We start from the raw sequence: 25,275 nt of genomic DNA, 5'->3' as shown, positions 1-25,275 counted from the left end.
AAGAGCGTATCAGATTCCATAGAGATGACTCTGCGAGGCAGTCCCTCTGTTATATTATAGCTTATTTAAGTACACTTTGTTGTGAAACTTCCCCACTCTGGAATGCAGGGATCAATGAGCTCAGATCAATTCTCTCTCTCTCTCTCTCTATCTCTCTCTCCCTCCCTCCCTCTCTCCTCTCTGGCTCTGTAGTCTCCAGCTGACCGCTGTAAGAAGATCCATGCGGGAGATGAAGTCATCCAAGTCAATCACCAGACTGTGGTTTGTTTTCTTATTTTGTGTGTGTGTGTGTGTGTGTGTGTGTGTGTGTGTGTGTGTGTGTGTGTGTGTGTGTGTGTGTGTGTATGTGTGTGTGTGTGTGTGTGTGTGTGTGTGTGTGTGTGTGTGTGTATATATGTGTGTATGTGTGTGCGTGTATATATGTGTGTGTGTGTGTGTGTGTTTTCTTATAGGTTCTAAATATATCTTTTTGTGTCGGTTATATTTTTCTGCTGAACGAGTAGTTTGACTTTTTATACTGGAACTGCATTTTTCTGCTAATACTTACTTTCACTTGAGTGGGATTTTGACTGCAGGGCTTTGACTTTCAATGGAGTATTTTCACATTTTGTATTTGGTATTCTGACTTAAGTAAAATATCAGAATACTTCTTCCATCTCTGTTAAGATTTATTCATTGATTTTTTTATGTGTGCGAGAGCAGTTATGTGATCTTTCGGAATTCATCATGTACATGGTGAATCTAAATATCTCACCTGAACAGGACAAGCTTTATGTTAATAGGATAAAATGTATGTTAAAGGACCTTTCTGTCTTTTTAAATTCAGTAATATATTACAGTTTATAACTAAAGAATTTGGCTTATTGTTGTAAGATAAAGTTATTTATCAAGTGTTTTTTAAAACTAATTATGTATCAGAATAAATCCCTTAGCACCTTAGCTCCAGTTCTATGTGTTGAATATTTTGTGGTAGGGCCACCCATCTGTTCACATCTGTATTGCAGAATGTGCCCTTAGTTTACAAGGTGCAGATGAACACGGCATGCATTTGAATTAGTGTAATCAGATCCCGCCAACCCTTCCCTGCACCTCCTCTTGCGTTACGATCAGATCTGAGGTGAATAGAGTGGCTGCAGTTAAGAGAATTAGTTTGTCTTTATGACAAAGTTATCTCCCCACAAAGGTCAGATGAATATAAAGTCACAGAGATAGAGCAAAGAACCTCACAGTGGCCATTTTTATTCTTGTTTACAGTAGGTTTTTCTTCTCAAATCTCCTACAAACAAGGAGTGTTGGCATTGTTTTGTGCAAAACGTGGCTAAAAATGAAGGAAAATATATCATAAGAAGTATTTGTTTTCAAATTGAGGGCAGGTTACATCACATGAAAGCTCTATAGATAGACTTACCACCTCCACACCCACTTGCCTTGCACAGAAGGCTCAACAAGCGAGATCCAATCACGACATGGCCAGAATTCAAACTTCATGCTGAATACGAAAGCTGGTTATAACTCAAGTTGTGATTGCATTGTTCGATATCCAGATGAGGATATTTTCCAGCAGGTCAGTGGCACTGTGTGATTCGATCCTCTGTCCTCTCCCATCCACAGGTGGGCTGGCAGTTACGTAACCTGGTCGGCTCGCTGAGAGCCGATAAAGGCGTCGTGTCCCTGACCCTGAAGAAGCGTCCACAGAGCACGCTCAGCTCCGCCCCCGCTCTGCTCAAGAACATGCGCTGGAAACCCCTGGCTCTGCAGGTGGGACCGGCTCTACCTTTTATAGACTTTATTAAAGCACCGCACTGGCCCACATAATTCCCCACAGCATTCGCTCCCTCCCCGCACGACTGCAGCCAAAGTGTGTAATTAGGTCAGGGTACTGTGGCTCAGCATTGGTTTTGTTTGCCAGCTGAAATGCACTGGAAGGAGTAGGAAGGGAAAATTGATGGCACACTCCGCCCACATTCCCCATGCTCCCTCGAATTATGAAATGTATCTCCGTCATTAACGCTGATTATCTGCACGATCAGGAGGGAAAACAGTTGCCCCCCCCCCATCACAGTCTTTTGTGACCACATTAGCCACAGATTCATCAAAGATAATTCATGTTTATTATAACTTGGAGCGTTATTTTTGTAGTTTGGGCCGTTACTTCTGTTGAGTATTGCAGACTAACACTGCAGTGACAAAAGTAATTGCAGAGATCGGGCAATGCGGCGAACATTCAGTCAGTACAATCAAACAGGTTGTAAGCAGTTTATCCAGGTTATGTAAACCACTTCATTTGAAGGTGAGTTTTGAATGTGAGCACAGCTGACATGTGCAATAAGAAAACAACTGCCTGCACAAAGATGAGAGTTCTGCTTTTTCTGAAATGATTTCGAACCTTATAATTTGGTTTTACAAGAGAGAAGTCTTCAGGGATGCAGACTAGCTGGATGATTCTGCAAATATTAACTATCCCACCTCCGATACAGAGCAGCATGCAGCCGTTTCCTTAAGCTTTTTTTATGGAGTGTCTCCTCTGCAGTGGATGGGACTGTCCCAAACGCCTCATGGGAAGCAGGCCAGACAATGACTTAGATAGTTATGAAAATGGTCTTGGAGTTATAATTCAGCATCCTTCACAGTTCTGCTTTTAAGAGAAGGCTGATGTGATTTGTTCTTCCTTGTTTTATTAAGTTTGGCAGTAAATTTTGCTGATCTTACTTTATTGTTTTTTGGCCACTAATCTGGTATTTGTGTTTCATCTTGCTTGTCATTGTGCTGGTGTCAGACTGCAGAGTTTTCCTGATTTGTTTTTTTGCAGCCTGATGTCCAAAAGTCACTGACAGTATGTGGAACCAAGGGAAATATGAATCAGCAAAGATTTTAAACTATATGTACAGTTGTATGCAGAACTTTGCTGTATGCAGGATATTATATTATTATATTATATATAACAGTTCGGGTAATAATTTTACTTCTTGCCTTTATTTTCTTTTCCAAAAAAACATCTGGTTAACCCGAGGTTTGTTTAAAACCTGTCGACCAGCTGACTGCTCGTGCTTCATGCCATGTTCCCACAGCTCAGCTAATACAGCTAGACAGTGATGTTATTACATGTAGTAATGATAGTTTTTACATAGTTTTTTTTGGATTAGTCTGTCCAGGGAATCACCAACCACAGGTGGCCTAACCAGTAGCTACCTCACAGGAAAAGCTTTAAGATACAGTAGGCAGCCATACAGGTGTTTTTGGTCAGGACTGAGTAATAACAAGTGGTTTGCTTTGTTACTTGGGAAATATTTTGAGTCTTATAGAAAGTCCTTTTATTTCAAACAGCATTGTGTTTTCAGCACAAGTTACTTTTACGTTACTTCTCTGATTTGCCATCACCAAGGTCAATATCATTCAAGGATAATACTTTACTTTAAGTAGCACTATTTAGCATTTGTAATGAGTATAATGCATTTAATAACTGGTTTATAACAGACTATAACCTGTTTAGAGGCTGATATATAAACAGATAATGAACGAAAACACAGCTGTTATAATGTAAAATAGTCTTATAGGAGAAGTTGCTGACAAAAACATTACATGACATACATTAATCAAAACTTAAAATGTCCTTTTATGTGCTGCTTATGACTTCATTATAGTTTGTCCTAAAGCTAAGTAGGGGGACTTAAAGGAAAAAGTTACCGATTCAACTGAGTAACTCAACACAGGGCAAATGGTTTGTTCTAACCACATGAATCCACTTTTGCTCTCCGCAGCCAACCAGAAGCCCAGGCAGCAGTTCAGCCACACCCTCAGGCACACCCACCAAGAACTCGGCCCTCCAGGACCTTTTCATCCCCCCTCCGCCTGCTGAGCCGTACACACCCAGGTACTGTGTCTGTGTGTCAAAGAAGAAAGAAAAAATTCAACTCATAACAAGTAGAACCGGTGACATCAAAGATAAGCTCTGACGTTGATGCCCATTTTGTTTTCCGGTAAACCTGCCTCTGCTGTTGCCGTAGAGATGAGACGGGAGCCTTGTCTGGAGATGAGGCATCTCGCAACCATGGTGGCGTCAGCGTTGCTAAGCGCTCTGAGTCACCAAACTCCTTCCTGGATCAAGAGTCTCGCCGGCGAGAAGAGGAGGAGCCTGTGTACTGCACCACGCCTACATATGGTATACACTCTTGTGATGACTGAGACTGTGAGGAAGAAAGTGGAGGGAGGGGATGTGGGGCATTGAGTTCAGTCTCATTCTGCTGCAGTCAACCACTTAATAAAAAAAAATAATGAGGGTAGGAATCGACCTGCCAGGCCAAGGCGATGAATAAAAAGTTTTAGAAAGTGATGGACTCTACACAGCGAAGATTAAATGAAAAATATTTTTGCAGGAATCCGAAATATCAGCATTTAAAATATGACTCTGAGGAAATTATCAGTTCAGTTTAGACCTTTCAGAATAAAAGGTGTATGAGAACAACAAGAAAAACTGCAAGACAAAATAAAAATAATAAAAGATGTGCGAGGAACCAAGAGGCATTTACTGCACATGGGAGAAACGAAAACTTGAATTTGTTGCATCTAATTTTTGGAAACCTGTCGTGGACTGAGCTTAGAGAAAGCTATGTTTCTTACATTCAAACATGAAGTTTTGTAAATGTGCGTGTCTCTGTGTGTGTTTGTAGGCAGGCTGAGGCCCATCTCCATGCCTGTGGAGTGTAACTGGGTGGGCGACTATGAAGACCCAGCCAAGCTTAACAGAGAAAGCCGCAGAGGTGAGTGTCGGCGTGTGGAGTGCATATGTGTGAGTGTGCACCTCCTGAAGAGCCTGTTAGAGTCTGTTAAATGTCCCCATCTCTCCGTATTATGAATAGATCAGTGTGCACGGAGATCAATGCGCCTCCATCCCCTTCTCTAATTCTCTGTGATTAGCATCACAGAGAAATGAAATAAGAGGGGATGAGAAGGGAGGGAGAGAGAAAAAAAAAAAAGGTAGACAGTCGGCACAAAGGGAGAGAAAATGAAAGGGAGGGAAAATAAAAGTGACAGAAAGAAAGGAAGAGAGATGGGATGGGGAGAGGAGAGAGAAAAGGATGAGAGGAGGGCGCAGAAACGGAAAAAAAAAAACTATTCCCCCTGACCTCCACCTGAATCACTCACACAGTTGCCATGGCGACGCTGACAGCAGCTCTTCTCTGTGTCTCACTTTCCTCTGGCCGCTGCCTAGCAACCAGGGAAGGACACGAGGGTGGGAACCGTTGAGAAGAAGGGTAGAGAAACCTGGGTTTCCTCCCCAGCGGGAAGAAGTTGGTCGAAAAAGACGAGAGAGACTTAAACAGAGAGTGTTTCTGAACACATTCGATAAACACAGTCATGCTGCTAGCAAGCGTTTCTCTCTCTCTCTCTCACACACACACACACACACACACACACACACACACACACACACACACACACACACACACACAGAGTCACAGTGCCTCTGACGGGGAACAGAATATAGATCCATCAGTCCATCTAAAACATCTCAATCTCTCATTTTGACCAAACTTGGTGCGGCAGCACGTTTTCAGAATGAGAAAAATCACACTCAAAGAAAAAGAGTTGGTGCATTTTCAGTGTAGATTTGATCGGCGCTGAAAGCTTTACAGACGTCGGCATTGTCTTTTGATATTTTCATAATAAACTGATTATCAATTACGATGCGCTGATTAAAGGTCAAAACTCAGATGTATTATTTCAAACAGCAATCATCTTCATTTTGATGAATCTTTGAGTGATGTGACATTTTGACTGTTTTATTTATATATTTTTAAAATTAGTCTCTAATTAACCCAACACTTCACAGGCAGCACTGATGAAGAAAATGTGACAAATCTGAAAATTAAAAAAGCAAAGAGATCAATATGATAAAATGATACTGTAGACAGAATCACACTAATTGGAAGGTTTAAGCTACAGGTAAAAGTTTAAACTCAGACACATCACAGACACAACAGAAGTTTGATTCATTTGTGTGTGTATATATATATATATATATATATATATATATTGCATCTCATTAATGTGAGCTGATTGATGGTGTGTTTCACAGAAGCGTCACTCATGCGTTACGTGGGGCTGCCCGGCGGGGACGAGAGGACCCCCTCCGACGACTACTCCTCCCACACAGCTCGTCCGGGTAAACGGTCCAACGACACGGCCAAGCGTGCCAAGAGGCGGAGCCACCACAGCCAAAGCCCCTCCCACTACGTCCTGCAGACAAATCAGAGGGATTCTCCCCCCAGAGACCCAGCCTCCATTTATCACGTAATTCAGCTTTTTTTTTTTGTCCTTTCATACAATAATTTTTGAAATCCAAAAGAACCAGCACCATTAAATGACACTGTTTTGAATGTATTGTAAAATAATGTCTTACAATATATAGAAATTAAAACGATTTAAAAGTTTATGTTTAGGTGATCGACTGTAACATAAACTATTTAACTAATCGATTAATTGTTTCAGTCAAACGTTCTCTGGTTCCGGCTCCTCACATGTGACGATTTGCTAGTTTTTCCTCCACATACATGACGATACGCTACATATCTTCAGGATTTCACGTCTTTGTTGTGGCCTCTGAGAAATTGTGCCATTGCCACTATTTTCTAAATATATTCATTAACATTTCAGAGACTAAACAATTAATCGATCCTCCAAGAAAATGTTGTGCAGAATAATCAATAATGAAAATAGTCGTTAGTCGCAGCCCTAGTATCAATCTTTTCATCTAAGTCTCAGCAAAAGAGCAAATGAGCAATATTCCCAAAATGTCAAAGTATTCCTTTAATATAAGGTCTATATGAGGCAGAAACAGCTGAAAATGAAGGGAGGGGTTGTGTTGTATAGTTACATACTGCAACACAGTGCACTTTACAGAATAAGATACCAGCCATTTGTTCACAATAGTGTTTCTTAAATATCTTAAGCCAGCTGCTCCTCTTAAGACCGTGTGCTATTTGTATCTGTCATGTTAAGTTTTAGTTCACAGTTTTCAGTTTAAGTTTAGCATTACTTTGTTTCTTTGCACACGCCCTCAGTCTCTGCTGTGTGTCGTCCATGAGGAACAACATTTGGTTTCCCAGGACGTGCAGACGTTTGGAAATGACAATCAACTTCCCGTAGATCAAAACTAGAGCAGAGGACGCAGTTAGGAACCTCCTCCGGCTTCGCCTCTGTTGCCTCCTCAAAGGAAAAAGTTTTACGAGGCAATGTGCTTCTTCTCTAATTTGTTTCTTAGACTGGATCTAACGTTCAGGACTCGGAGATGTGAGATTAAAAAAAGAAAAATCTTTTGACCCTGATGGAAAAAGTGCTGTAGTGAAGTGTGATCTGAGCAAATGCTGACTTGTTATTACCCCCTGTCACTTCCATGAAATCTGTCCGCCCTGCCTGTCCGTCTGAGCTCGCCGTTCTCCGGTCCAGACAGTCGGTTTGGCCGGGAGTGACCTTATACATCTTGACAGCAGCTCTTTGGAAATTAAATGTGTTTGCATGTGTGTGTGTGTGTGTGTGTGTTTGCGTGTTCGAGTGTGCATTTACAGTGTGCATGGACGCTGCGATGGCAGATGGCGTGTCAGTGGGTGTGGGCGGGCCCGTGTCATCTGTCTTGCTGAGCGTGGGGCTGCGAGCGGCCGAGCTCCAGGCTGTGACATGTGTAATATCGTGACATCAGAGCTGGTCCGCTGCCCCATCTGACCTGTCGGGAGAGGTCACGTCTGAAATATGCCGGCTGAGTGTTTTGGATCGGAGGTTTTCAGGCTGTGAGGCGAGAGAGAGAGAGAGAGAGAGAGAGAGAGAGAGAGAGACGTGAAGCAAAGACACTGAAAGGAGCATCAACACTCGTAACTCCTCCCTCTCAGAGTCATAACTGAACCCACGAACGTGACACACACTCATTTTTAGATTTAGTTACGACTTATACTTTCCCAGCATGTGATCATCTCTGATGTCTATTGAAAAATCGTCCATAAATCTGCCCTGAAATCACATAAAAAGTTGTGTTGTACTGGTCCTGCAATTTCCAGCTAATATCCTGGAAACATTTCTTATATTTTCCTAAAGATTAACTGGTATTTAGCTGCTGATTACTTGGATTTTTCCAAGAGAGGCCTAAATAATTTGGTGCTAATTACAAGGGAAATGGAGAAGGTGTTAGTCGCTACAGTCATTAAATAAAGTCGAGAATAAATTAGAAAATTATGTACTAGGTAAATTTAAAATGGCTCATAAACAAACGTCAATATCCATCGGAGTTTCTCAGAAAGAAGAAAATGTGCCACAGTGAGTCACTTTACTTTGGAAATCGGGTAGAAATGAAGTATAGCAGCTGAGTTTATGGCGTGGAGTGTTTTATTTATCGAGCAACACTATAGGTAAGCATGCAGTTCAATCAACATGCAGCGTAAACATCGATTCAATTAATATTTACCGTGAACCCATGTGTGGCAGCTCAAAGTCATGAAGTAATCCAAATAAATTTTTTTTTTTGCAGTCTTTCTTGGAAACTCTGATGGAAGCTGACGCCAGTTTATGGATTATTTTTCTCTTACCTACTGTGTCATTTACAAGTCTCCTCATAAAAAGTCTAATATAACAAACAGGTGCTCCTTTGTAATTAATACCAGATTGAATTGGCCTTTCTTGGAAATATCTTGGTACTTTGCAGCTAAATAGCACTTAATTTTTTAAGGGAAATTATGATGAAAGTTTCCAGGAGATTAGTTGGAGAATAAATGGGGTTGTATGTTTGTCCTTCACATTTTGCCTACTGTAGGTTCCCTTTAATCCCAGAGGCCCCTGAGCTGTATTTTCTCACCTTTCCTCCATCACCTGGACGTCCTATTGTGCCACCGTTCACTCCCCTCGCTTCCTGTCCCTCTGTTCTATGTTTAGAGGTGTGAGAGCTGCTAAAGTCCTCCACCAGGTCGACTTTTCCATCCCCTCATGTGCATGTGAGAGGAAGAGATAATGAGCGACAGAGTTTCCCCTTTTGTATCCATGTGCCTTCTGCCTCGTCTCCTCCGCTCCCTGAGATCTGTCATGTTTTATATCCCAGGATTCTTTGCAGCAAACAAAGGCCACTGATTCAACCTGACAGCCTGCTCTTTCTCTCTCTCTCTCTCTCTCTCTCTCTCTCTCTCTCTCTCTTTCTCTCTTCCTCTCCCTCCCTCTCTCAGACATACCAGCAGTCCTCCTCTCTGCAGTCAAAGAACAGGAAGAAGAATAAAGGTAAGCAGGAAAGCCCACCTGTTTCGTTTAGCGTGAGCAGGAAGTGCCGCCGTGGCCAGATGCTCGCCAGCTGTGGTCACTCGCTCCTTCACTCTCTCTCATGGATGCAGAACTAATGGAGATCAGTGTGAAGGTGCGGGAGCAGCTGCTGCTTCCTGGAAAGAAATGTGCGGTTATGAGGAAAATTGAGACAAAGTGCTGAGACTTCTACTGGATATATTGTGTTTATAACAAGTTATTGATTTCAAGGAGGAAAATGCTGCATTTTTACCCAAGTAGATAATCATCCATTATTCCTTTTTAACTCTTGGAAACATTCAAAATTATATGTCACCTGCTGTGCACTGGGTAAAATACTCTGCAGGTAATGTTCGCAACTAATTGGAAACAATTACTCGTATGCGAAGCAATTTGACCATTTAGTAATTAGAATCAAATTCCATAGTCATTACTATGAATCTACAGTTCCATATCACTGCAGGGAACAATGGGACCAGTGAAATAATGTGTCAGTGTTACTTTTCAACTCTTCAATGCTGTTTTCACTTTGAGTAACTATGAGCGACATGTTTTGTAGACCCACCAGCTTCTGTTTAGTCAATAGATCAATATGATTCCAGACCATGCCACAGCAGGGCCAGGGCTGGCAATACAGGGAATATAAAGTAAATAAGTCAACGGCTGATTATCTCCATTGTCAGTCAATATGTCAGTGATTTTTCTAGATTAACCGACCTGTCAGTTTGACCTTTTAAAATGTCACAAAATATTGCCAAATGCATGTCATGATTTCCCAGAGCTTCTTCAGGTTTTTCTTTTTTTGAACAAAAGAAAAACACACATCATAAAACAGAAGAAAGTTACACAAAAATATAAATTGTCTGTATCTTCGGAAAATAATTCACAACAATATATCAAACATTCATGAAAGCTTTCCGATAAAAGACCGTTTTAACATATAGGGTTAATAATCTTTTCATACTGCACATTTAAAGAAGCTGCTTGGATAATTTAATTGTAGCACCTGATCGTAGCTTTTTGCTCATTTCATCCAATCTATATCCTGCCAGCTGGGAGTTCAGTTCAGCTCCAGTCTCCGCAACAAAAATCATTTCCTGGTCAGGAAAAAAACAAAAAAGAAACAACATTTCCTTCACATGCTGTGCAGTGAGCACTGAATTAGCATTTTCACACATCATGGTTTGATGAGTTCAGACAGGACTGCGAGCGAGGCAGCTTTCAGTCTAGTTTGCTATACGATGTACCTTCAGTCCAGATGTTGAATCCAGTGATTCAGCACTTTCTTTACGTGAGAAGGGCGTCGCTATCAAGATGAAAACTACTTATGTTTAGGTCACATTTCATTACCGAGCCTAAAAGGTCACTTTTTTTTCTTTTTTTTTAATCGTCCCTCTCACTGTGAGAGCGGTTCTTTAATTACTTTTGTAGAATTTTTCCTCTATTTCTTCAAACAATGGTTCAGATGATTGCATTTATTCATTTTCTCCCTCTTTTGTGAGGTGATTTCAGCTCCTAATTGTCCTTTTTTTCCAACTCCCTGCTCTCTGTTTCTCTCTTTGACCAAACCTTTTATTTTTTCCCTTCCACCACACTATCGAGGATCAACATGTTGGGAGTGATTTTTTTTCTTTCACTGGCCTTTCACTTGTTTCACCATCTGCCATTGTGAGAAACTCTGAAAGCTTTAGCTCCATCTGCACTCTTTCGACGACGGCGTTGTTTGTTTACAGCAATCGAACCAAACTTTGAAAATTATTGTGAAAATAAGGATTTATCGATGCGTTCAAGGTCCCATATTTTACAGTTTTCCTCCGTTTTGTTTGAAGTGTTGATCCATAAGGAGATATATTTGTGCTTTTAAGAAACCGTCTCAATGTAGTTTTGCATCTCCTCTACACTTTTGCACATTTTCAGGATATATATTTTTCTCTATATCTGAGTATATAACTTATTAATTGTCTGCAGAGCCTCCTCTTTTCACACTGCATGTTTCAGCTTTAGTCTCCTTGTGTGTAGCACTGTGGAAGAAAGCTCTTTCCTTTAGAGATCTACTGTGTGCCGCACTTCCCATTGCCACAGAATTAAATGGAATATTGAATTGCCTTTCCCCTTTAAAGTTGCAAGACTTTTGATACAGCACAATAAAAGTTTCTCCGTGGTCCTCAACTGGAAGCCAAGTCTCGCTAATCTCTAATGAGGAGCCTGCTAAGAAAAATGTTACAAGGCTTTTATGCCAGAAGGAAAAGCCAATTTTTATTAAACACCTCTTACCTTACTGCAGTGCAGCAGCGTTCTGTCAAATCCTCACACTGATCTCCAGCCAAGAATTATTGGTACATTAAGATGTGGCATTTTATGAATGTGTTTATTTGTACCGCGGTGAAAGACTTAAAGTGAGCACTTAAAAAGCAGCTTTAGTACTATGTTCCTGTTCTTTGTTTTCTTTCAGTTTTCTGATTTATATTATCTGCTATTTACGTTGCATTTCGTTCCAGGGCGAGGTCTGGCCTCCCTGAGTCGGAGGCGTGTTTCCTGCAAGGCGCTCGGCAGAGGAGACTGCGAGGGCTGGTTGTGGAGAAAGAGAGATGCGAAGGGTTACTTTTCTCAGAAATGGAAGAAGTACTGGTTTGTTCTGAAGGACAACTGCCTGTACTGGTACATCAATGAGGAGGTGAGGAGGATTTCAAGTGTCAGTTTCACAAAACTGTGAGACATTTCATAGAGTTTAAGAAAGCAAGACTCTGAAACAAAGACAAAATGATGAAATTCGTCAAAACCTGTACTTGCTGTAACTTAATGGAAGCTGTGCAAGTTTCTGAAATAGCTATGTTACTGCTCTGTGGCAAAGACAAAGGGAGAGAACACCCAGTACAAGTTACCCTGAAGTCAAACCTTGTGCTAGCACATCACACTTAAAGACTTTCACGCTGATTTCATCTTAAAGTTGCATGAAGTTAAAGTTTTGTGAACTCTTTGAAATGAGTCAAACTTCTGGGAGAACTTCAGAGTCTGTATTCAATACATTTTCTTCTCTGCCATGCTCCAGTGGAGTGACAGTGTCAGTCTGTCAGTCTGTCAGTCTAGCACACTGAATTATTTCCATTGAAATTTTGTAGAGACACTCATATTCATCTTACTGACGTTAACGATCCCCTTACTTTTCCTCTAGCGCCACCAAGAGGTTCACATTTGTGCTTTTCAGTGAAGTATCTCAATAACTATTGGACAGATTGCCATTAAATTTAATACACACATTTCATGACCTCTTTCATGACCTTTGGTGATCAGGTCAAAATTGACATTCCCTCCACAATCACCTGTACTTAAAAGCTAATTAGCAATGCTAGCGTGCTAACACGCTAAACTGTGATTGATAATGATTATATCTGCTGAACATCAGCATGTTACCATTGTTATTGTGAGCCTGTTAGCATGCTGATGTTAGCCTTTAGCTTAAAGGATAGCTGTGCCTAATGCCGCATTCAAAACGAAATTGAATGTTAACACCGATCATTATATAGGAACTGTTTGTTTGTACCTGGTAACAAACTGCTAGAATTACAGTACACAACAAAAGTAGGTAATTTAGTCTGTTTACTAGTGTGACTAGAAGGTTAGCACTGGGCTAACCTCCTTGGAATTAATGCATTAAAACTCCAAAGTTGAAATAAAGGATGTTTTTTGCTGTTGTTCCCATTCCGCTAACATTGCATGTATGAAGCCTCACAGAGCAGCTAGTATGGCTTCACTTCACTTCACTTCATTTAATTCAGCACAAACACATGCTAAATGGAAAGCTATCTGCAGCCTCAGACAGAATGTACTGCAAACAAACGGAGTGCAGGTTGACCCAGATGCAGGTCTCTCTGCAGACAGCCATAATGACAAGTTTCAGGTGGATGCTTTCTGAGCGTTTGAAATGATTCACATACAAATCATGTTTATTTGGAAAGCTGTAGGAGGCTCGTGCAGCTGAATCCCTACAACGGAGGTGGCGAGTAGAAAGTTATCACGAGCCATAGAGCCACATTTATAAAAAAAAAAAATATCCCAGATTGAAATAAACTGTAATTTTCCTTTTATTTCTATCTTCTCTTTAGGTTTTTATTCATCTTTCTATTTATATCGTTAATCTCTTCTGTACAGGATGAGAAGGCAGAGGGTTTTGTCAGTCTTCCAGAGTTTAAGATCGACCGGGCCAGTGAATGTCGCAAGAAGTAGTAAGTGCATGATGAAAACCGGTCTATTGCATATTTATGTGTATTTACTTGTCTGTGTGCATGTACGGTTGATGTGCTATTATGTGTGAATGTGCCTGCAAAAATAACTCCCTCTGTTCCTCCATCTCTCTAGTGCTTTCAAAGCATGTCACCCCAAGGTCAAGAGTTTCTACTTTGCAGCAGATGGAGTAGATGACATGAACAGGTAAATCAGCACGTGCTAAATGCGGACAAAGGTTATGCAGAAGGGCACAGTCCCAGCTGGGTGGCAAGAGTGCAGCTTCCTGTTTACCATCCCCACAGCAAATACGCTTTGCATTTGATAATAAAAAAGGAAGCCTGTTTTTATTTGGGAAGTGGTGAGTATAAAAAATATAACTTGCAGGATATTTCCATAGAGGGTACAGTGTCGTTCAGTGCAAGAGGACTCTCCAAACGATGGTGTAATTTACACCATCTACAGGATTATAATCAAAATAAGTATCTGCCTTAACATGTTAGTTACTGTAGTTACAGAAAAGAGCAGGTTAAAACATCTAGAATAGATAATTCCACTTGTTTCCAATAAGAGAACAAATAATATATTGGGTTGATCAAACATCATATACTATTTTATGAGCGACAAACATTTTAAAGACTTTCCGTAGTTACACACAAAATACAAATTGTTACTCAAGTAAAAGTATAAAAGCAGCAAAATGTACTTAAATTACTAAAGAAAAGTGCTAATGATGCAGAATGGTTGATTCAGATGTATTTATTTATTTATTTCACTTTTCCTATTCTCATTTGAATCAAGATATTTTTCCTCAGTGCATTCAGTTGTGTTCAGTGTAATGTTGTTTCAGTCTGCAGAGTTTTTCATTTCACAACCCGTTTGTTAGTTTGTGTGTATAATACTGTAAATCTGTGAATCTTAATGCCATCTTCCTTCTGGATGTTCTGTCCTTCTGTTAGATGGCTGAGTCGTCTCAACATGGCGGCTGTGGGCTACGCTGAGCGCGAGAGGATGCGCCAGGAGCAGGGTGAGGGTTCATCGAGGGACTTGCTGAAGGGCACTTCAGCAGATGGTTTCTGCACGACAGTGTCTTTAACTGCCGAACACAAACATACTCTTACTATATTCCTGCTGGACCTACAGTGTTGTTATGATGCAGTAGATTTACTTCAGTGTATTTTCTACCCCCCTGAGGTATTTTCATGATCCTTGTCAGATCTTCCTGAAGGGATTTATAGATAAACAGAAAGCTATCTCGTCTTTCTGACAGTATGTGTGTGGGTTTCCTGCAGATTACTGGAGTGAGAGTGAACATGAGGATGACACCACCTCCAGCCCTAAACAGGACAGCCCCCCACCTCCATATGATACCTACCCACGGCCTCCATCAGTGAGTCACACACACACACACACACAACTGTATTACACACTCATATAAAGCACGCACTGTACTTGAAATCATGCTCTGTGCTCCTCCACGGTCCATTTTAACAGTTAAAGTTATTGCCAATTAAGCCTACAGGGAGTGGAAGGGCTAAATTTGATGTAATTGTTGCTATAATTGGCCCTAGAACTGGTTGCTCTACATTAAGAGTCTTTGTCTTGAGGCATATTTTTTTTTTAGCTCAGGATAAAATGAAACACTAAAACAACAACAATTATTACAGCACATTTTTAGTTCAAGTAATCAGGGACACCAGACGCAAAGGCTGCTAAGTTTTTAAGATATTAATATTTGAAAATCATGGTGATAAAGAGTCTTTGGTGTTTGCCTTTTCCACTCTATGCTCTTCTTCTCTTTTTTCCCGTCTCTTACTTCCCCTCTCACACACTTATCCAGTCATCACCCTGCGTCCTTGGCAGTCATCTGGCTCCTCCGCCGGATTAAATCCTTTCTGAAGTGTTGTCCTCACAATTGAATGACACACAGGTGATCAGTTGACGTCTGCCACGTCTTCACTCTCTCCTCTCCTCCCTCTGTCAGATGAGTGCCTACTTGGAGGGCCGAACCACTCGACTGTCTTCCACGGAGACGTCTCGTTCTCGCTCTTCCCAGGAGGACTTCCTGTGTGGCGAGCCACCCGCAGCGGCCGCAGAGCCGCAGTACCACCCTGGTCCTCTAGGAAGCACTACACACAGCGGGAGAAAACCAGGCGGCAGCAGCAGCAGCGACGTGCAGTACAGATGTGATCCTGTAGAGGTGTGTGTGTGTGTGTGTGTGAGTGTGTGTGTGTGTGTGTGCGTTAATGTTTGGTTTTAAATAAAAGGAAAAGGTGGAAGGTGGTAAACTTATTGGCTAAATAGAAGATCTTGCATGTGATGAGCAGCTGTGAGGCTAAATGTATGTATTGATAATTTCAGACAGCTGGTTCACTGGTCGTTCAGTCTGTCTTGTCATCCGTCTTTTTTGCAAAACATATGAACAAATGCTCTGATTTTAATGAAATATGCAGTGAATATTTATGAATGAATTTTGTGTGACTAACTGTTCTCTACATCAGACATATCGACACCCACAAAATATTTTTTTTTCCTTTAGAAATGATTTTAATGGCTTTTGTTCCACGGCTGCCCTGCATTTTAGCCCCCACGCTAGCTGTTAGCATGTTGTTTGTTCTTCCAACACTTTTGTATTGTGGTGTGTAATGAATATTGCAGCAACTAGAGAGCCACTGGTGGACCATAAGGTTTCTTTTAAAATTTAATTTACTTATTTTATCATTATTTACGTCTTTTTAAACGAACCAGATCTGGCAGTTTGTGACAGAGTTTGTAAAAGTCACATGAATAAAACAAAATTACACACTTAAGCTACCAGCCTTCAAACATTACCTTTAGTGAAGCAAATGAGTATATGTAAATGTAAATAAAAGCCAAACTACAAACAAGTTTTTTTTGATCAGACAACAACTTTCACCAAGCTTCTTTTAGTTAGCCTGGATCACAGCGAGTGTTAGCATGTTAGCATGAAGCGCTTCAATCTTCATTTGCAAATGCAAAATAAATTGCTAGGTACAAATAACTCAAATGTGTTGCATACACATGTATACCTGAGTATTCTCCCAAAAACCTGTTGCAGATGATCACTGATGAATAATACAAAGCTAACCGTCTGTCTGTCTCTGTTTTTTGCTTCCTGCAGTACCGCTCCAGTCCTGCCGGGGGCAGCAGTGAGACGGGTTCCCCGGGCCGCTCCTCGTCGTCTCAGAGACGTTCTTGGCAGGACCTGATTGAGACGCCGCTCACTGAGGCTGGATTGCACTATTTACAAACTGGACCTTTAGGTAATGCCACATTTAACCAGAGGCTTCATGGAGCCCAACCAGTTGACGACTTTTCTAATTTTTGTACAAAATACTGAGACCGTTACTTTGATAATAAGTTGACTTAGCCCCAAACTGTGCCGCACATTTATTACATTCAGGTCTCAGAGCTAAGCTTACAATTTTCCCCAAAAATAGATGTTGATGTTTTAAAAAACTCAACAACTTCCCTCTGTTCTGAAGTTTTTCAGGGATCTTCTAAACATGTGCACGAAAAAATATTTAAGTAATATCTCAATTTCTGAAGTCACTCATTCTATGGATAATATACATTTGGTCAAATGTTTTGTTAGTAAAGAAAATGTTTAACACAGTGTTCCCTGCCCTGGCATAATGTTTGTTTGTAAACGTGTTGTATTTGTTCAAACATGTACTTTGTGTATGAGTGATGCCTTGCTGATAGTTCTGTTCAGTAGTTGATTAACGACACATTAGATATAATGTCTCTGTTATTCCTTTATGTTTTCTTTATGTTACAGAGGACGCCGTCTTTGCAGAGCCTGGTCCTGGGGGTGGGACTATGACGGCCGGAGCCGTTTACACTCTTCCTGCACAGAGGAATGTCCCGTTGCCCATGGCGATGCAGAGGCTGATTCCTATGGCAACCCAGGGAGGGAAACCCCGCAGCTTCACACTGCCAAGAGACAGCAACCTACACACACTCCTCACGCCCCCTGCGAAAGAACAGCAAACGCACAACGGTGAGTTGGAGTCAGGAACATACTACATGTGCTATGAAAAACTTCGGCACATACAAGAGAGTAAAGGGCACGATGATCGTACATTTTGTGTTGTAATGTGTGTGCGTGTGTCTGTGTGTGTGTGTGTGTGTGGGCTGGTGCACGTCAGGTGAAAGCAGAAAAGCAAAAATGTGTCTTGCTCTGAATGACAGCCGCCAGAGACCGGGAAAAAAAAGAGATTTTTTAAGGTGAAGACGATGACGTCAGTACATGTGCCAGAAATAAAAACGCTCTCAGGCAGACACATTTCCATTTAGATCATCATCAGTATCGAGCAGGGTAACACACACTCCATCCATACTCTAATCTAATGAGGCTAATGAGACAATGGTGCACTGGTTGCCAAGGTGAGCCCAGTGGCAGACAGGAAGAGAAGTGTCTGAATAAAATAGTAAACAAGGCAGATTTATGTAATCAGTCGACATGATAGATTTATTAGGGGAAAGAAAAGGAAAAGTTGACCGAAGATGTGAGGAGTGAAATATAACAACCATGTGAATTAGTCAGGCAGAGGAAATAAAATCATCCCCGAGGCTGAGAAATTATCCCTGAGGCTGAAAAGCAAAGACGGAACAGGATTTTATCATCATTAGTAATCTGTCTATGACTAATAGAAGTCAAGTGTTGAGGTGTGTGCTGCTGTCCTCCAGTGGTTGCACCGAGATATAACTCAATCTAATCAGATGTTTGACAGCTCCATAGCCTTTAAATCCAAGTTTTCTGAAGGAGGGTTTTAAACGTGTGACTCTCTCTCTGCCTTGGCTTTGTCGAAGGTGGCAGCGAAGGCGCGTCCCTTGGCGACCTGTTCCGAGCATGCGAGCAGGGCGGGGTGTGCCCTTTAGGTCGCGGGTCGGAGGCCAAAGGTCAGTCAGAGTTCAGGCAGTCGTTCCTGCGACGGGCCGCCGACCCTCAGCTCAATGAGCGTCTGCACCGCCTCCGCATACTCACCTCCACACTGAAGGTTGGTGTCACAGTCTAATCCCCACATGTGTACACACACAGACACATGTATCAGGATACACATAGCGTGGATACCATGCACACTTAGAGAAGATGTCAGACCAGGGCAAGTATATATTTTATTTCATTGCAAACAAATTATAATCCTTAAGATTTCTGCTTTAGTTGAACAGTGTGGTTTACTACTACGACGTGTATCTGTTTACAGTGCAGCCGAACAAACTTGCTTTAATAAAAAAAGTCAGATTTCATGCTGCACAAATTACTCTGCAGCTCCTCACTGTGGCCGCTCCTCCTCCTTCCAATAATCTCCAATATTTAAAACTGAGCCTCTCTCAAAAAAGTAATGCAAAAAAATGATCATGTTTCGTATATATTGTTTCACAGTAAAAGCCCGCCCGTGTTTCAGCAGTTGAGAAGCAACAAGGAAATATTGCGTTTAATCGCATAACATCTGAATCGTGGTTTGATTTCACGGAACTCTTAAGGATTATAACTCATAATTGCAGTATGTGTCACGTATCTCACACATATCTCGTATCCCACAGTCACATCCCACAGAAACAGAGGGTGCACTTCTTCCTGTTCTTCCTGCACAAGCCCATCTTTTGTATTAGGCTTTCATATTCTATTACATCTTATTTGATGGAGCCTAATCCAATATTATTTACTTCTCCGGTGCGGACGGGGTTACAGTGAAGGCACCGCACTGTGTTAAGAGGGTGAAATGGATGAAATGATACTTGGTTATTTAGAAGATACTGTCACATGTGTTGTAGGTCTGATTCACCGTTCATTTCTGACTGTGATTAACACATATGCGCTCGTACACACACACACACACACACATGCACACGCACACATGCTGGTAACTGTCTCTGTCTTGTTAGTTGTAGTGCTGTCATCTGTCTCAGTCTGTCTCCTCGGTTTGGTTTTGAGTCTTTTCTATCGAGCTCTGTCAAACAGCCATCTGTGGCTTCATGCTATATCAGCAGTGGTTATGTTCCTGGCTGGGTGCCTGTGAATGGCTCATTAGCTGTGGCTGTTGTTTTTTTGTTTTTATTTTTTATTTTTTTGTCTCTATAGTTTGTATCTTTGTTGCTTCCTCAGTGCTCGCGGGCGGGGATGTTTTTGTCGAGGGCGCGGGGTGGGGGCTTTTGTGCGTGTAGCTCTTTTCTGGGACGATCTGTGGCTTCGGCTGCCTGTGTCTGCTGGTACAGGTTGGGTGGAGGAGCTTACATGTTTTGTTCCCTGTCTGGCGTTTCTTAAAGGAATACACCAAGTTTCAGGGGGAGTTTGGATGAAACGTTTCTCTGTCAGAGACCGTGACCATACAGTAGACACATACAAGTATCCATGTGACCTCCTGGTAGACCCCGCCCCTTTGTTTGCTATTTCCAAGGGAATCTGGGGACTCTGTCTCTCTGCGGCTGCTGTATTTGTGTGTTCAGGCAGTAATAACTTATCTGCACTGGTTGCTGTGGAAACGACAAAGGCATGCATATTTTCTCCGTATTTTTTCATCCATCAAAACTGAACCAAAACAATGCGCTGCAGTCTAGATAACAAGTGGAGTGTTCTCAAACTCTTTTTTTAAGCTTTAGTGAGGCAGAATTTCTCTGTAGGAGACGATGATAACGATAGAGGAGGTTCATATCTGTTTAATTACGCCATCATGGCTGACTGTGCTCTGGAAGTGGCAAAGGATCGAAATCTGTTCTAAGCAGCCAGACTAAGACTTATCTCTATAATGTTTCCTGTTGTCACCAGTTGATTGAGACAATTTTATATCACTTAACAGTATCTAAATTTTGACATGAGTCAGTCTAAAGATGTTGAGAGACACAAAGTAGCACCTTTTATTAATCCAAAGTTTATGTTTTTTTTTAATAAATGTCACATTTGAAATATCAATAAGTCAGTATTGTTAATGTTTTATTTTTAGACAGTTTGATATATTGAAGAACTTAATGTCACAGATGGTCCTATCAACATTTAATTCTCATATCAGTAAGAGAGCAATCGTAGTTTATGGCCTGATTAATGATCAATTAATCAAACACTAATGATTTATCGATCAGTTATAAGGCAGAACCAACAACAAATCAAAAATTACAAATTGTCTTCAAAATATCAACTTTCAGCAAAGTTTTTCTCAAAAATTGAAACTGAACGCTGCGGCCTGGCAGAGGGGAATTGATAATGAATATATTCATAAATAGGTATAAAAAATCTTAACAACAATCTAAAAAGACACACGGTAATGAGGCGTACACGAGCATAAATTCCAAATGTGAATAAGTAATTGATGAAAAGGTTCTAACAATAATTGATCACGATTGCGGTTGTAAATGTTGATAAATGGTCCAGATGCTCGGCAGCCATTGATGTGGCGTACTGATAAATTAAAGAGCTGTATTGTCCCGGAGGAGGATAAGCATCAGCCAAAGGGATCTTTCACAATCTGGCAACAAAAATGGGAAAAATCTGGGTTGCCAGATTGACTTTATCGGTGATTAATTCACTAATAAAGGTATAATAAAGCAATTAGTAACTATTAAACCTGTATCAAAGCAGCTGCGCACTCATTCTCTCCTTCTAATGTTTGAAATGACATCTTTGAAAAACCAAACAAATAATCTGCCAAGAGCAAATGGATGATCCTCGTGTCTATATTCTCATTACCTAACAAACACATTGACCGACTCTCACTCCCCTGATGCAAATCTCCCCAAACTCAGTGTATCCCCTTAAGTGTGTGTCTTGCTTTTCGTGTGTCTGCGTTTTAAAGAATAGTGGTTAAAGGAAAAAAATAATAATTAAAAAGCCCCTCCTGTCTTTCTGCATCCCCATAGGACAGGGAGGGGGAGCTAGCGCTGATTGAAAGGCTGTTGGCCAATCCCCAGCTGTCGTCGGCTGAGTTCCAGGAGTGGAAGCGAGCCTATCAGGAGCTGTTCTCTCAGGAGCCAAACTCCACCGCCGAATCAGACCCCGGCCCCCCGCTGACCCCCTCGCTCTCTCACACGCACTCCTACATCGAGACCCACGTGTGACGTGTGACACGCACTCTCGCCCGCACCCACCCAAACAAAAACACACACAATCGCTTTAAAGCTGCTCTCATCTCTCCTGAGTGTGGAAAGAGCTGAACAAAACCGCAGCTGACGTTTCTCGACGCATCAGCGGAGGTTTCTTGCATCAGCGCAGATAGTGATGGATTGTTTCAAGAGAGAGACGTTAAGGACAACTTGATTCACATCCCTATAGCTTTCAGCAGCCACAGTGTACAAGTGCAACATGACAGCCTTCTGAGGGGAGGACGCCTCTGTGCCCTCATGTCACATCAATCCACGAGCTGATTGGTTATGCCACTCCAGCTGGCTCGGGGGCGGACGATACACTGATTCTTAAGTATTACATGTTAGCTTTTGTGCTCTGTACCTAAAACGCTCTCCACGGATATAAGGAACTGACACGACTCACTCCGGACGAGGTTGATCAGACCCCTGACGTGGACAGATGTCAGAATAGTGTCTTCATGAGCTGCCATTACACTGTATCTCATCCTGCTTGTCGTGCAAATGTTTATACCGACTGCACAGTGTCTCATAGACGGTCCAATAGCCTCAGAGTGACATACGTTGTATCCCATCAAGCCTTATACTTGATGTCTATGATGATATTTTTCTGTACAGTGAGTGTTACGGCAGAACTTTTAAACTAGTCTCAGTTTTGGATCTAGTTTTAGAGACTTTTGTTTGTGCTGGTTTGGTAGAAATGCGAACTGTGCTGGGCTGGACCTGAAGCATGCACACTCGATAGCACCCATTTAAAGGAAAAACCCACCCTCAGAGCACTTTAACGCTGTTAAGTTTGCATTTAGGAGCCCATGTTGTTCTACAGTACGTGTTATTTTGATAGATAAATGTTGTTTTTTTTTTTTTCGTTTTTAAGTGAAGGAATCATCATTTTACTCCACTTGAACAGTCACTATTACAGTCTTGTGTCAGGGAGTAATCGATGATGTATTCTCACAGATACCAGTCACTTAATCTACAATATATAACCATCATTCATTCTTTTGGAGGCCTAAATATTTTCTCCATCTCATCATCATTATTGTTTCATGCCGTTTGCACCTCGTGATCATGTGATGTGATCCATATCTGCTCCACACGGCTTTTCAGTTTACACTTGGCATTAATAAGCGATCTTATTATCTCAATTGTGCCTGCACTGTGATCAGAGGGGGAGGGGGGGTGTGCTTGTCAACAAACAGTGCACGTGCCAGGTAAAGAGAAGCGATACCGCATGATTTTTAATTTTTAAATCACCTCTTGTGAGCGATGACTTGTTAGCCACTGCTACAGCTTTTGTCTTTCGCCCGAGAAGAAAAATGTTTGGTTCGGAGAAAGTGATTTTTCTTTTCCGTTATGCATCAGAACACGAGCGCAAAATTCACTTTGTGTGAAAACCTACTTGGCAATAAACCTATTTCTGACGCGCTGTATGAATTGCACTGACACCTGGCTGACATCCGATCACAGTGCGATCAGCTTGCGTTTTCTTTTCCTCATCCAGGTACAGATTGCACGTTAATGCCAGGTGTAAATGAGTCCTGCATCTCCACAAAAACACCTCAATCTCATTTAATATTTATTGATTACATTCCCCTATTTATCAGAGGGGTTTTTAATGTAAAGTGATTCATATATTTACCACTTTTGGAGCGCAGACGACATGTTAAGGCAGCACACACACACACACACACACACACACACACACACACACACACATACACACACAAGAAAAGCACCTTCCAAGGGGAAGACTGGATTCTTGCCTCTGGATGTTTTTTTTGTTTTGTTTTGTTGTTCTGGCTTTAATGGGCAACTTCATCCTCATCATAACACCTGAGATACAGTCACCATGGCGACTACAAGTATATGAGACAAAAACAAGTCGTAAAGGTGTCCTGGTTGCCATGGAAAAGCAACACACACACACACACACACACAAATCCAATTAATTTTTACTTTAATTAAAGTAGAGGAGTAGAGCCTTTGTCACAAAACAACTCCTGACAGTTTCATTGATTATACTTCAACTGCTTCAACAGTGTTAAAGTCTCCACGGGTGGACGTCTCCTCAGAGAGCAATTGGCTCTCTGTACCCTGCATGCCACATAGAGAGTGTGAGGAATTATCTGCGTAGGAATTGAAATATGGATCTAATAAAAATATATTAGTTTGTTATTTGTACGCTGCTGCCAAATGACTTAATACTCAGAGACACTGCACAAAACCTATGAAAGCAATCATGTACACAAATGCACACAGTACACAATGACGAGCACACACACACACACACACACACACACACACACACACACACACACACACAGTTTGAATGCTCTTTCTATGCTGCTGCCCGTGGTTGGTTATAGTAGCATGTCTTTGTTGTAGATAAACACAATATTCCTTTTCTGTTTTTGTGTTTGAAATCTCTAGATACAGTAGATCTCTCTTTGTAGAGTGCAAACTAAGTGTCTTGGATAATGTTCTTGAATTCTATCAGGTTTTTTTTGGACAGACTGTCGTTGAGTAACGGTTGTTTAATGTTAAAGCTATAAATTATGGTTGGGAAAAAAAAAAACAGTATTTATTTACGTGATAAATCTACGTGTTCTGTCGGAAGAAGAGGGGTGGATCAATAAAGTTTGGTTATTTGGATGCAGGTGTTTTTGTGTTGTTTTTTTTTTTTGGGGGGGGGGGGGGGGGGGTTGTGAGACGAAGAGGAGAGGGGCTGACATGATGAGCACCGGTAACAGCTGCTGTTCTGTCTGGACCTGCAGTGGGACATTCTGATACCCGGCATGACACTGTTTTGTCCAAATATATATTATATATATTTGACAAATATAAAATTATATTATCTTTTAACTCCACTGTCCTCCCTTTGCATGTAGATGCTGCAGCTCTGCAACCAGCTAAACACACTTCCAGTGAAGACAAGTGGTTGACCTTTGCTGGAAGCGGCTGTGAAACCGTGAAAATGATATTTGGACATTGGATTTATAATCATTAATATTAAAAGTTGCTATAAAACAATAAGATATTATAGCAAGTATAGCTACAATGACTAATTGATTGAAAGAAAATGAATCAGCAACGATGTTGATAAATGTAAAACTGAGATAAATAAAATGAAAAACACAATAACATGTCAATTTTGCAAAGTTTTATTGGTACATATTAGTAACAGAATGAATGCATGAGTTTTTAATATATTCTCTTGTAGGTTTATGATTTTGTCCTGTAGCTGTGATCACACTGAGTTCATTTGCTCCATCAGAATTCATAACACATATTCATTTACTTAATGATAATTACCAATTGGAATGTTAAATTGTACAAATTTGCAAAAAGAAAAAAAATGCTTTAAAATCAACAATGTTTTGATGGTAATAGATGACTAAAATGATTTATATAATAAGTATTTTAAGTTGATTAGAAGTTGCAGTTCCTTCGTGTTACACTGGAGTTTTTTTTCCCCCCACATCTTTTATTAACAATAAATACTACTGTGAGGCCTCCAGTTAATTTTGAATGTAATATTACCTTCAAACATAATAAACCATGTTGAATAAATGACGTTTACCCAGACAGCGCAGAATGTATTCAGGATTAAATGGAAGTGGATACAAGCACAAAAGACCATGAATAATGAATTCCAGCAGGTTACCTCGCTAATAGCCACAA

The 25,275-nt window shown here is 41.0% G+C and overlaps 1 protein-coding gene across 5 annotated transcripts in view; it reads left to right on the top strand.

Moving 5' to 3' along the window:
• cnksr2a (connector enhancer of kinase suppressor of Ras 2a) overlaps positions 1-25,275 on the top strand; it is a 65,358-nt gene that overhangs the window by 23,920 nt on the left and 16,163 nt on the right. Inside the window, exons 8-24 of one of the 5 annotated variants that reach the window (XM_056364024.1) lie at positions 193-261; positions 1,612-1,758; positions 3,759-3,871; positions 4,005-4,159; positions 4,668-4,757; positions 6,077-6,291; positions 9,201-9,252; positions 11,769-11,944; positions 13,420-13,493; positions 13,627-13,698; positions 14,451-14,518; positions 14,784-14,881; positions 15,476-15,691; positions 16,634-16,775; positions 17,294-17,515; positions 18,328-18,515; positions 24,483-24,696. In XM_056364024.1, the coding sequence (XP_056219999.1) occupies positions 193-261; positions 1,612-1,758; positions 3,759-3,871; positions 4,005-4,159; positions 4,668-4,757; positions 6,077-6,291; positions 9,201-9,252; positions 11,769-11,944; positions 13,420-13,493; positions 13,627-13,698; positions 14,451-14,518; positions 14,784-14,881; positions 15,476-15,691; positions 16,634-16,775; positions 17,294-17,515; positions 18,328-18,515; positions 24,483-24,536 (2,151 nt within the window). In that variant the 3' untranslated portion in view covers positions 24,537-24,696. Of the gene's footprint in view, positions 1-192; positions 262-1,611; positions 1,759-3,758; positions 3,872-4,004; positions 4,160-4,667; positions 4,758-6,076; positions 6,292-9,200; positions 9,253-11,768; positions 11,945-13,419; positions 13,494-13,626; positions 13,699-14,450; positions 14,519-14,783; positions 14,882-15,475; positions 15,692-16,633; positions 16,776-17,293; positions 17,516-18,327; positions 18,516-21,369; positions 24,247-24,482; positions 24,697-25,275 lie in introns of those variants that run through there. The other 4 variants (XM_056364023.1, XM_056364025.1, XM_056364027.1 and 1 more) reach the window with 4 other exon arrangements.

This window comes from Seriola aureovittata, chromosome 20, assembly GCF_021018895.1.
Source record: "Seriola aureovittata isolate HTS-2021-v1 ecotype China chromosome 20, ASM2101889v1, whole genome shotgun sequence".
NCBI classification, from domain to species: Eukaryota; Metazoa; Chordata; class Actinopteri; order Carangiformes; family Carangidae; genus Seriola; species Seriola aureovittata.
Note: the sequence above shows the minus strand (reverse complement) of the source record. Positions and strands in the feature narration are given on the sequence as shown.